The 12,233-nt window shown below is 56.3% G+C and overlaps 2 protein-coding genes across 3 annotated transcripts; both read right to left on the reverse strand.

Annotated features, from left to right (window-relative positions):
• Positions 1 to 246: 246 nt before the first annotated feature.
• Positions 247 to 7,228, reverse strand: LOC108494855 (nascent polypeptide-associated complex subunit alpha, muscle-specific form-like). Of its 2 annotated transcripts, XM_017809825.1 has the most exons (6): positions 7,215 to 7,228; positions 4,447 to 5,575; positions 4,049 to 4,303; positions 3,123 to 3,279; positions 2,649 to 2,778; positions 247 to 1,897 (listed from the first exon to the last, which is right to left on the reverse strand). In XM_017809825.1, the coding sequence occupies exons 2-6, from the start codon at positions 5,052 to 5,054 to the stop codon at positions 1,746 to 1,748; spliced, it is 1,302 nt and encodes a 433-aa protein (XP_017665314.1). In that variant the 5' UTR covers positions 5,055 to 5,575; positions 7,215 to 7,228; the 3' UTR covers positions 247 to 1,745. The 2 variants fall into 2 exon arrangements, with proteins under 2 accessions (XP_017665314.1, XP_017665313.1); XM_017809824.1 differs by lacking the exon at positions 7,215 to 7,228 and having other exon boundaries at positions 4,447 to 7,007.
• Positions 6,799 to 12,198, reverse strand: LOC108494659 (nascent polypeptide-associated complex subunit alpha, muscle-specific form-like). The gene is made up of 4 exons (XM_017809438.1): positions 11,617 to 12,198; positions 10,224 to 10,386; positions 6,947 to 8,797; positions 6,799 to 6,806 (listed from the first exon to the last, which is right to left on the reverse strand). Exons 2-4 carry the CDS (start codon positions 10,318 to 10,320, stop codon positions 6,799 to 6,801), a joined length of 1,956 nt encoding a protein of 651 aa, XP_017664927.1. The 5' UTR covers positions 10,321 to 10,386; positions 11,617 to 12,198.
• Positions 12,199 to 12,233: the final 35 nt, after the last annotated feature.

The following is a 12,233-nucleotide window of genomic DNA, read 5'->3' on the forward strand; positions in this document are numbered from 1 at the left end:
CCTGTCACTCCCATTTCTCATGCAGAGCAGCTGCATGGCCTGACTCCAGGAATGTGTCTGCTGTTCCCTAAAGCTGCCCTGCTCTCTCCTATCCAGCACTCTGGGGGAAAATGCTCCAAGAACATGAGATGGTGCAAACAACAATCCCTTTGCAACTGCACTGGGCTGAGGGTGGGATTCCTCACCTGGGCCATCAGCACAGGGGAAAGGCAGGCAGGAAAGGGAAGGAAGAGGGAAATCCATGAGGCTCCTGTGCAGCAGGATAAAAAAGGGAAAAACACTCCAGAAAGACAAAGAACGGAGAAAAAAACCAGAACTGGAATGTGGTGAACACGAGTCCATGAGCCTGAGAAAATGCTCCGACAGAAACACAGGAACTGTGGTGGCCCAGAGCAGTTCCCTCGAGGATAAACCTGCTCTTGGGTGCCTGTCAGGGGTGTTTGGAGGGATGAGGAACACTGGTCTGAGCAGTTCAACCATCCCCCCGTGAGCAGCAGGCACAGCACACATCCCTTGGCTGCGGCAGGGATGGATGGCATTGCCTGGGCTGAGCACACAGGTCTGCAATGACCCGGCTCTCCCTGCAGGTGAGGCAGCGTCAAATACAACGTGGGGCTGATTTCCTCGGCTGTGCTGCAATACAAAGAACAATTACTACTTCTGCAGGGCACTTGTCTAATTGTCACAGAGTTTTGACCTGGAACTTTTAGCTGTGTGCCAGATCTTGAAGAAATTCTTGGAGGGAGACTGAGCCAGGGGGAAGTGTGAGCTATTTTCCTGTTGCACTCACTGCAAGGCTTTAGAGAAAGAAGGAAAAGGTAAAAAGCCAGCCGGGCTCTGCAACCTTTCAGGGAGAAAAAAAAACCAACAAACATTAGAAGGTGATTGTTGCCAATTCCCTGCCACGCCCTAAGGTGTGATGCTTCTGGCACAGGTCCTGCCCTTGCCACCCCCACTCCCACCTGCTGGCACTCACCTGCCAGTGCAGTTTTGGAGCTGAGACAAGCACAAGGGGACTCCATTTCCCTCATGCTCAGGCACAGGCAAGACAAACACTTACTGCAATGCTCAGTTTTATTACAGAGAGTTCAGGAGAAGATGAGGGAGTAGGGGAACACAGTCCATGGCTGCAGAGGGGCTCTCCCCGCCCCCCCAACCTTTCAGGGGGGCCCATTTCTGGGCAAACAGCTCCGACCTCAGACACGTTCCAGGGTCAGTTTTAATGGCATTACAATACCCAGGTGGGGCTGTCATGCTGACCATTTACACCGTGGCCCCAAGGACAGGGAGATCCCTTCCCAGAGGTGCCTTCCTCGTGCCTCGCAGCTCCTTCCACACTCCAGGGATGCTGCTTCCTCCTTCCCCACCAGCAGCTGCTGCACAGGCAGCAGGAGGTCGTGGACAGGATGGAGAAGCCCCTGTTCCTCCAGAACAGAGGGATGTGAGGCTGGATCCCAGGGAGGGCTCTGCACAGCACCCCCTGAGCATCCCCCAGCTGCCCTCCCCCACCCACAGGGTCTGACAGCCCCTCCCTCGGCCCTTCTCTACTCTGCAGTTTGTGGGCTCGCTCATGCAGAGGGAAAGGAGGGAAGGGGAGACGTGCCCCGGGCAGAGGTGGGACCCCTCTTGCTCCCTGGGTCAGCAGAAGCTCTACAGAAGCACTACAATGTGCAGGGCAGGACCTGTTCTCCCCTGGTCACTGCAGAGCTGATGTGGGAGCTGCAGGACCAGGAGCTGCTCCAGGCTCACAGCCCATGGGTGTCTCCAAAGGGGGGGTAGTGCAGGGGTTTGGATTTCTGCCTGTGGTGCAGCCAAAGGCTTATGAAGGCACTGCCCAGGACAGCAAAGCCAGTGAGGGAGCCCAGCAGGATGGGCAGCAGCACAGCAGAGCCAGGACCTGGAAACAGAGAGAGGGAATCAAGAATGAACAGGGTGAAGAGAGGGGAACCCATCTTCAGAGCATGCCAGGCAGGTGTGGCAATTCCTGTCCCCAGAGCAGTAAATGGGCAGTGCCTTTTTAAACACAGCCCTCTGTACCCTAGAATGCCACCAGTAAATTGTCTTTGCATAAACAGCTAAAGGAGAGATTTGGGATGGTGCCAGGGGATTTAAGAAGTCTCTCACGTTCATGATGCACCAGGTTCAGTGTCACTCTTTTCTAATACCTGGACAACATCTGATTGACATTAACCTTGACTCCTCCCATCTCATCTCATCTAAAACACAGGCACTGGAAGGAAGAATTAATAAATATCTCTCACAACTGTTTTGATGACATTCCTCATTCTCAGTCAACATGTTTCACCAAAATACCACAATTTGCATGAAAAGTCTTTACAGCTCAAGGTCATTCTGCCTCATTTTCCTCCCCTTTCCTTCTTCTAAAGCTTCAGTTCCTTCAGAGGATGTGTTTGGCTGTGTCTCCTGGCTGAAACTGTTGGATCTGATGCTGATTAACCACCAGGTCTGGGATTTAGGAAGGCCAGAACAAAGGTGGGGAGTTGTTGGGGTATATTCTAGTCATACCAGATGTCTGTCAAGAAAACTGTTAAAACTAATGCTTTTCTTTTTCTTTTTTTTCAGCAGGAAAAGCTGAACAAAAACTACTCCAAGAGAGAGAGACAGAGAAGGCAGAAGAGGAGACCCACCTTCCACAGGTTTGTACAGAAACCTGTCCTTCATCCTCCAAACTGGGCCAAATGAGATGAGGTTGTGCAGGTTTCCATGGCTGTTCCTGTCACTGGGCTGCAGAACTGGCTCCACACTTTCCAAGCAGTCCTGGGAAGGACACGGAAAACTTCTGAAAGGGTATTGGTGGCACCTGAACAGAACCTCCTGCCCCAGGGGTCCACGGCAGGCACAGATCTCCTCAGATTCCACCTTTTCCAGCTCTGCTGCCATTCCAAAAGCTGAGTTGCTAATCCTTGGACCAGCACATGTGTACATCTCTATTCCCTGGCTCCCTTTCCCTGGGGATTAGCAACTATTGCTACCATTTCATGTCATTAACTCCCCTCCCAGAGGTGAACAAAGGGATTTCCCAGGCAGGGCTGACCTTGGTGTGGTGGCTTTGGAGGCAGCAGATCCCCCCTCAGTGGTGCCAGAGCAGCCCCCCCAGGTACCTGCTCACATCCCGCCTTTCCGTGCAGACACACGTCCAGCTCGCAGTGCAGGTAGGCCACGGAGTGGTTCAGCATCTGGAACAGCTGGATGGTGAAGCTGGCAGCTCTGGACCTGCTGCTCTGCAGCAGCTGGATGTGCCTGCACTCAAATGGCAGCCTGGAGCAAAGGGCAAACAGGTTCAAATTGCAGCTGAGGGAAGGCAGGGAAGGGGGGATCTGCTGGCAGGGGTCTGCACCAGCTCTGAGCCACAGCCCTGCCCTACAGGCAGAGTTAACAAAAACCCCCAGATGTCAGCACTGCAGGCTGTGCCTGCCCTGCTGTGGAGGACACAGCCCAAGGGCAGCAGAACTGTTCCCTGGAGGCTGATTTTGGTACAAGCAGTGAAATGGCTGCTGTGCTGTGACAGCCACTCCCTGACACGTCTCACACCCCAATGGTTTTGCAAACATCAGCTCAGGAATCCTCCCGTTCTCCTGTGCTCAGGTGAGGCCAGAACAGCTGTGAAATGCTGCTGGGGGAATGGGAGCCTGTGGAGAAGCCTGGCTGTCATCCCTGCACTGCTCTGCTCCCGGGATGTGCCATCCCAGCAGGAAGGGCAGGGATGTTGTACTCTGACACCTGGGACAGCACCTGTGGGGGATTGGGATGGCTTATCTACATAAGAAACGTAAATAATTATGGATGTGGGGAATTGGGATGGTTCATCTACAGAAATCCAAGGGAGATTTCTTCCCCTGAGGTTCTGTGCCTTATCAGGCCCTCGGTATTAATTACCAGGCTGAGGGAGCAGAGCACTCCCAGAGTCGCTCTCATGCTTGGAGCTTGCTCCAAAGAGCTCAGCCTGCAGCCACAGGACACAGGAGAGGATTCCCTGAGGATCCTAGGGGAGGTGAAGCCCATCCCATCCCATGGGCTCGTGTCCCACCTGCGGAACAGGCAGCACTGGGCTCCCGGGGCCCCGGGGCTGGCGGAGGGGGTCACACAGCACGAGTGGATCTGCAGCAGGGGCTGCACCAGGGGCTGGCTGAGGTTGTCCTGCACGGCCACCAAGGCCAGGAAGGTCTCTGGGGAAGGTGCTGGAGGCCCGTGGGGCTCGGGGGCCGTGTCAGCAGCGGGGCTCAGGCTCAGCTGCACCGTGTAGTTGCCGGAGCCGCAGGCGTCGTCCCTCACCACGGCCAGGCTGCAGGGAAAGAGGGGGGACAGGGCAAAAGGTGAGGCACAGCCAGGCAACAGGGACTGCCTCGACCTGTCACTGCAGACCCTTTAAATATTGACCCCACCCTTAAATCCGGCAGCAGGAATGACCCAGAGGGAATGGATTACCCATCCAGGACGGTGAGCTCCGGCTGCAGCCCCCTCCTGTGGTGAGAGTCCCCCGGGGCGCTGGGCTGGGCATCCAGCAGCGTCACCACAGTCACCAGCCCTTCGGCTGCTCCGTCTGTCACCTCCTCCGTCCTGCCCATCTCCTCTGCCTCCGTGTTCAGCAGCAGCCCCTGGGATGAGTCAGTGCCTGCCACACCCAGCAGGGAATCCCCCCGGGCTGGCAGTGCCACCGGGCTCCCGGCAGGATGTGAGGGGCTCTCTGGGCTTGGAAGGAGCTGGATCAGGTCCCTGGCTGGAAGCATCTCAGCATCACTGCCAGCTGCTCTCTGGAAGGCAGCGGAGTGACTGGTGACCTTGTTCCCAGGCCTGTCAGCAGAGACAGCCAGTGCTGCTGTGGGAGGTGGCCCGGTGGCACTCAGGGCACTGCCAGGGCTGGAATGACCAGGCTCCTGTTCCATGGTGTCCTCCAGGATCTCCTTCTCCAGAGGGTGTCTGGGTGACGCAGACAGGGGTGCCTGGGTGGGCAGGTGGCTGGTGGGGGCTGCATCTCCTTTTGCTTCGCCCTCGCCCTTCCCCACAGCGGGTGTGTTCACTCTGGGCAGCACCATGCTGGGATCAGGCTGGGGGGCTGGTGTGGGCAGGTGATGCCCTTTCTTGCTGGTGAGTGGAGCAGTGGTCTGAGCACCCTGGGCTGCAGAGAGAGCAGTCACTGCTGGGGCAGCCTGGGGGGTGCCCTGTGTCCCTCGGGGCTGTCTCTGCAGGGCAGCTCCCGTGGGCACAGAGGGCTGTGCTGCACTCGAACCCAGCTCCTTCCCCAGGGCTGCTGGGGGGGCTGTGTGTGTCTGTGTGTTCACTGGGGCTGACAGAGACACGCTCACCCCCGAGGATTTACCGGGTCCTGCTTTTCCTGCCCTCGTGCTGGTTTCAGTTGGCTTTGGGGTTTCTCCCGTGCTGGCCCGTGGGAACAGTTCAGTGGGAGCTTGGAGGGCTTGGTCACCTTCCAGGGCTGCCAGCAGGGGCACATGTGCAGGAGCAGGAGAAGGTGGGCGTGCAGCAGAGCTGGAACACACCCTTGGGGGGGTCACTGCAGCCAGAAGTTTCCCAGGAACCGTCGTTTTCCTTTGGATCTCTGTTGAGAAGGGAGCCTGCACTGGGGCTGCTGTTGGTCCCTCTGTCCTTACAAAGGGCTTGGGCACCATGGGAGTGAATTCCAAGTGGTGAGGGAGATCAGGCTGTACAGAAGTGCTGTGGGTTTGTGCTGCTGTAGCAGGCACAGGGACCCCTCCTGAAGGAGCTGTGCTGCCCAGGGCAGCCTCTCCGTGCTCATTCCCAGCTGGAAGCACCGGGGAAGCTGAGGACGTGCTGGGTACCACGGATGGCAGCAGCAGTGTGGTCCTGGGGAGCCCTTGGGACGTGGCTTGCAGAGGTTTGGTGCTTGTGAGCCCCTTTAGTGGGTGTTTTGTGGCTGCAGCTGAGCGTGAGGTCCCACACTCCATGCAGGGAGCAGGGGCAGAGCTCGGGGTGGTCCCTGAGCCCTGGCCAGGGGGGGCAGTTTGCAGTGTCCCACTGTGCTGGGCACGGCCTGCGGCCCCTGTGCTGCTGGGCACGGGCTGGGCAGGCACTGGGAAATCAAGGAGTCCCTTTGCTGGCAGTAAAGGAGTTACAGAATGTGGCTTTTCAGTCGTGGGAGACACTTTGGAGGAAGTGTAGGGGCTCTGCTGCGTGGGCAGCACTGATGGTGCCCCAGGAGAGGTGCCAGGCTCTGCCAACATCCTGCTCAGGAGCAGTAAATCAGTGCCCTTGGCCTCCTGGGAAGGGGGAGCAGGGATCTGCATCTCCTCTGGCATCCTGGGAAGGTGCAGGGCCTGTCCTGTGCTGCTCATCCCCATCCCTGGGTCCAGCAAAGGACCTGGTGCTGAGGTGGCAGCTTGGCCCAAGCCCATGGTGGCTCTGTAGCTGGGATGAGTTGGCTGAGGAGTCACCTTTGTTCTCTCTGCTTGTTGGTTGGACACAGTGGACAGAGTGGTTTCAGACTGACTGGTGGGATAAGAGGAACTCGTTCTCCCGTGGTTGCTTTCAGGGGTGCCCACATGTGTGCCCAGGTGGGTGGTTCTGTGGTCACCTTCCCCCTGAGGAAGGGGTGAGTGTGCCCTGTCCGTGGGCAGCAGGATGAACACAGGCCTGACCAGGACCAGGCTGGAAGGACTCAGGTGGTGTAAGTCTGCCAGGTCCAGCGCTGAGGAATTCGACGCTGCCAGGATTTGCTGGACAGAAACCAGCCCCCCAACACTGGCATTTGGGAATGTCCTGGGCAGAGGGGACTCCTGCAGGGGTCGAAGGCATATCATGCCATCAGTGCTCTTAAACAGGAAGGACAGGTTTGGGGCTGAGGTGATGGTGAGGGGGTCTCCTCTGGTAGTGCTGAGGTTCCTGGTGGCTGCATCAAGAGCCCTCCTGAACTGCTGCACCAGAGCCTGTGCCAGCTGTGCTGGGACCTCACTGGGCACCCCTGGGTCAGGGTGTGCTGTGGCTGAGCTGGGCTGGCTCCCCCCTGCACGGGGCGAGGGTGGTGCTGGAGCAGGAGCTGCTGGGCTGGCAACGTGCTGGCTCTGGGGGGCTGCAGGGGCAGAGCTGTGCCAGGGAGCTGCCTGGGTCCTGCTCTCACGGGCTCCAGAGGGGCTGGGCACTGGGCTGGCTGGTGCAGAACCAGTTCCAGCTGTCTGCTGTGGGAGACCTTTCCTTCTCTTGGAGTCTTCCCCTGTGCTCACCTGCAGTGTCACAGCAAAGGCCTCCTGAGGTACAGGGTGGGCAGGAGCCCCCTGAGCCTGAGACCCAGGGCCAGGGGCTGGGGGTGAAGTTGTTGTTGTGTGAAGTCTCTCAGCAGAGCGGGGGATGCCCATGGGCTGCAATCCAGCACGAGCAGGGAAAGAGGCACCTGGTGGCTGAAGCCCCTCCTGAACAGAATCCCAGGGCTGAAGGTCTGCATTCCCAAAGCCAGACATTCCAGGAGAGGGTGCAGATGTTACTTCTTTTTGCTCTTTAGTAGTCTGGGAAAGCTTTAATGTGGAAATCCCTGATGGGCTTAATGAGGATGAAGTAGTAGAAGCCTGTGGGCTCTCAGGGGATAGAGATTTTCCAGGTTTACTTGTCACCATCCCATGATCAGCATCTCCTTGTAGAGCTACAACTGTGATTCCTTGAGAGCTCCTGTTGCTTTCCTGGGCAGCAGGTTTGGTGCAGTTGAGAGCCCTGTCCAAAGACAGGGGCTGTTGTCCTCCAGTTGTGCCAACAGGCCCTTGAATTGGAGATGGACTTAACCCACCAGGAACTGGGGATCCCATCAGGAACGAAGAGGAATGAAGAGGTGGCAGTGTCTGCAGAGCAGGCAGCTGGGTTGGGTGTCCAGAACCATTTGTTACAGCTGCTGTGGAATTCCTGCCTTTGCTGCCTGTGGTCTCTTCCTTCAGAGGCAAAGCAGGGGAAAGCTGAGTGGCCCTGGCATGTGTTGTGCTGGAATAGGCTGCATCCAGGCCCCCTGGAGCTGGCTGTGGTGGGACTGCAGAAGCTGTAATTCCAGCATCCATACCCTGGGTCCTGTCCAGGCGTGCAGGAGTCAGAGCTGCTGTGCTGCCAGGCTGGGCCTGGGGGTTTGTGTGCATCCCTGGGGGGGACCAGCCCAGCCCTGCACCTCCAGGAGCAACCCCAGCTCTGCTTGGAGATGGAGATGCTGCTGTTCCTTTTCCTGGAGGATGAAAATGGACTGTTGAAGTCAGGGGAGATGTTTTAGGCTTTGTCACCTCCATAAGAACAGAAAGGGAGGGGACAGCTGTGAACTGGGGAGAGTCCTGGTGTGGCCCCGCACTGGGAGGGGGCTGGGGCAGCCCAGCAGCAGGGCTGGCAGGGCTGGGACCAGCCCCAGGGATATCTCCTGGTCTCTGCAGGGAGCTGCCTGGCTGCTCCAGAGCTGTGGCAGCCTGGGATCCTTGTGTGGAGACAGGGATGCTGAAGCTCCCCAAGAGCTGGCCAGGCCAGGCGTGTCCACCCTGGGGTTTTGAAGCTGCTGTTTCTGTGTGCAGAGGCTCAGACACCTCCAGGGTCCCAGCCAAGCCCCCAGGCAGCAGAGCTGTCCCGTTTGCAGCTCTCCCTGTGGCAGCAGGGCTGGAGTCAGCCGTGGTTGCCTTGGTGGGATCAGCTGCTGGGCTCTGGAAGTGGAAGGTCACCCCATCCAAGTCGTCCTCTGTCCCAGGGAAGCCCTCGCTGGGCACTGGGCTGCTCTCAGCTCTGGGCTGGGCCCATCCAGGGAAGCCCAGGGCCAACATGTCACTGGCATCACGTTCACTCCTGGAGGCTCCTAAGGAACAGAAAACAAGCCTTTGGCCCTTTCAGTCGCCCAAGAACCTTGCACAGTTTGCAGCAGTTCAGTGGAGCAGCTGCTGCCTGCCCAGAGCCACGGGGAGGATGGGCAGCTCTGGCACTGCCCTCTCACAGAGCTGGGACAGACCTGACCCTCTGCACCCTCTGAGGGACCCAAAGCATTGCCCAGCCAGGGGGGAGCCCTTGACCTTCCCTGTGCAAGGATCTAAACACCTGAAGGTGTAGGGGGAGGAAACCCTGAGGCTGCCCAAGGACAGCAAAGCAAGACTAAAACACCCCTGAGGGAGCTCCCACCTTTATATTCTCTAATCAAAAGCAGACACTTTGCCAGTTTAAAAGGCAGACCCTGGGTTTAAAAGGTTGTCTTTTTGTCCACACATTTTTGCTTTTTTTTTTTTTGTCTTCACGTCAGAAGCTCTGACGTTCCCAAGTATCATTTCCAAACCATCAATTAAAACATTTATTGTACTTTCCTCTCCCAAAACTTTGAGCGTTTTTCCCTGAGGCACCTGCCAGGAAACAGGCTGATCCACAAGCTATAAAAAGGTGATTATGCATTTGAGTGTTATGCATTTAAATAGTGGAGTTTTTGACAGAGGCAAAGCAGAGCTTCAGCAGATGAAATCCCTGGGCTTGGCATCCAGGTGTGGTGCCTCAAGATTCCAGTGTCCCTGTGGACATTTGGAGAACCAGCACTGCTTTGAGGCAGCAGTGAGCAGGAAAAGCTGCTATGATGGAACTCAAAAAGCTGATTTATTGCTAAAAAAGGGAGGGAGGTTAACAGGTGATGGAGATTGGTATGTCTATAAAATACTTTAAACTGGGGGTTTTGTACAAACAACTGACACTCCCATGGTTTAGTCCCAACACAAGTGATCTGTCTATAAAGACAAGCACTTACTGAACTGAGGTCTTAAAGTGGTGAGAACAGCCACAAACACACCCTGCAGGGGGACAAGGTAATTTAAAGAAACACACCAAAACCCACAAAGAGAATAAAATCGTTAATCAGGTGGAGAATTCTTATCAGGCTTAAGATGATGAACTGTGGTGCCTGGAAAAGGGGATTCTGAACAAGGTTCCACCAGTTTGATCCTCAGTGCTGCTTGGAACTACTCTGGGAAAAGGGACTTTTTGCTCTGCTTTCCCCACCCTGAAGAGAAAATACCTATTTTGTGAGCTCAGGTAAAACAGCACAGGAATGTCCTGAGTGGGGCCACAAACACCCCCCAGCTGAAAGCCCCCAAATCCTGAGCTGCACAGGCAGAGGGAAGCTGCTCCTGCATCCCAGAGTTATCCCAGGCTGCTGGCACAGCACGGAGCATCCTTTCTGTGCTTGCTGATAAGGGAGGAAACAAGGCAGAGAAGCAGCAACAGAGATCAGAACAAAACACATCACTCACCAGACAAATCCAACAGTCCAGCTGCAATCAGGACAAAGATGGGCAGTTTTTCTTGCATCTCGTGAAGCAGCTCCTGAGTCATCCCAAGAAAATACATCCTGACAGGAAGCAGCTCCCCGAGGAGTCACTGCTGCCTCCCAGAACTGGGCATTTGCTGGTTGCTCTGGAAGGGCAGAGTATTGGGTTACTTTATAAGAGCTTAGGCCAGACAGCAACCAATAACCTGTTCCAGAAAAAAAAAAAAAACCTGCACCAATTGGAATCAATTGATTTTTAACAAAAGAGGAGAGTGTGTTCGTGTGTGTTTGCCATCCAAAGATGGAAAAAGTGGCTGTAAACGGGAGAGGCTGCTCGTGCAAGGCAGCTCTAGCCCTGGGGAAAGAGTTAAAATGCTACCTGGGGTGCTGTGGGAAGGATGTGAAGGTGCTTGGGTGTATCCAGGGGGGGACAACAGAGCTGGGGCAGGGCTGGAAGGCACCTCCTGGGAGCCTGAGGGCTCTGGGTTTGTCCAGCTTGGAGAAAAGGAGGCTGAGGGGCGACCTCCTGGCTCTCTGCAGCTTCCTGAGGAGGGGATGGGGACATGGAGGGGATGGAGGGGAGGTGCTGAGCTCTTCTCCCTGGGATCCGGTGCCAGGACATGTGGGAATGGCTCAGAGCTGCAGCAGGGGAGGTTCAGACTGGGCAGGAGGAAGCATTTCTTCACCAAGAGGGGGGTCAAACCCTGGAACAGGAGAGGTGGACCCTGCCCCAAACTGCCAGTGTTTGAGAGGCATTTGAGCAATGCCCTGAACAACACCCTGGCACTGCTGTTCAGCCCTGAGTGCTCAGGCACTGGGACTGGATGATGGGGCAGGTGCCTTCTAACTAAACTATTCTACAATTCTAATTCTACCCAATAAGGGTCAGAAGGTTTTGCCAGTTTGTGCTGATACAAACACACTCAGGGATCAGCCTGGATCCCAGATGGAGACATTCCACTAAAGCCATCCACTCCTGCAGTGACCCCAGGAGATGGACAGTCTCCCTGTGACCCTCCAGGCAGGGTGAGGCTCCAGAGGAGGAATCCAGCTGCTGGATCCTTTCTTCCCCAGGCCTACAAGCATTGGCAAAGTGTGTTCTCCACTCAGGAGCCACAGAGAAAAGCCACCACACGTTGAGGAGGGGACAGCACAGCAACAAACCCCAGCTGGCTCAGGGCAGCCTGACCTGACATTTAGGTGAGGGAGGAACGAGACCCACAGGGGAAGAACAAGAATTTAAACGTTCATAACAGGATTTAAACTTTCATAACAGAATTTAAACTTTCCTAACAGCCAAAGAAGAGACCAGAGGCTGATCACACACACACAACCCTTTTTTCCTTTAGCCATAAAGCCCCAGAGTCCTTGCAAACCTTCCCCTGCAGACACGAGCAGCACACAGCAGGTATCTCCCAGTGCCAGGCACCTGCACAAACACACACAGTGAGCCAAACTCGTGGAGAAGGGCTGAGGGGAAGGAGAGAACAGTCACACAGCCCTGGCTGCCCTGAGAGCAGAGAAAACATGAGCACGAGTCAGATAAGCAGCACAGTGACAGGTGGGGAAAGCACAGTGAGGGACACCAGGGTGAGGGGATGGCTCTGGCAGGGGATGAGGGGATGGCTCTGGCAGGGGATGAGGGGATGGCTCTGGCAGGAAGCACCAACAAACCCTGATCCATCCCTCAGCAAGCTGCTCGAGTGGAGCCTGGGGGAGGACAGACAGCACAGTCCCAGCCCTGCCACTCACCTCCAGCTGGGAACCAAGGGCAGGTCACCTCGGCTTTTTCCCACTCTCAAAGTTGTCTGGGAGAGAAAATCACCCTGACTTTTGGCATTTGTACAGCCCCTGACACACAGAGCCCCGATTCCAGCCAGTGCCTCCACCCCAGACCTGCCCCCAGCAATCTGTGCCCTGCCCTGGGGCACTGAACACTCTCGGGAACAAACCCTGGGGTTTGTGCCTGTTTGCACGGAACCCACACACAGCA

The sequence above is a fragment of the Lepidothrix coronata genome, unplaced genomic scaffold, assembly GCF_001604755.1.
Source record: "Lepidothrix coronata isolate B3197 unplaced genomic scaffold, Lepidothrix_coronata-1.0 Scaffold27, whole genome shotgun sequence".
NCBI classification, from domain to species: Eukaryota; Metazoa; Chordata; class Aves; order Passeriformes; family Pipridae; genus Lepidothrix; species Lepidothrix coronata.

Coding starts and splice junctions, on each gene's coding strand:
- LOC108494855 (XM_017809824.1), bottom strand. CDS start 6,794: ATGATATGCCTTCGACCCCTGCAGGAGTCCCCTCTGCCCAGGACATTC. Junction 3,280..4,048: donor CAGTGCTGCCTGTTCCGCAG/GTGGGACACGAG, acceptor CCTTTGCTCCAG/GCTGCCATTTGAGTGCAGGC. Junction 2,779..3,122: donor GAAAGGCGGGATGTGAGCAG/GTACCTGGGGGG, acceptor TGTCCTTCCCAG/GACTGCTTGGAAAGTGTGGA.
- LOC108494659 (XM_017809438.1), bottom strand. CDS start 10,320: ATGTATTTTCTTGGGATGACTCAGGAGCTGCTTCACGAGATGCAAGAA. Junction 8,798..10,223: donor TGGACTGTTGGATTTGTCTG/GTGAGTGATGTG, acceptor TCTGTTCCTTAG/GAGCCTCCAGGAGTGAACGT.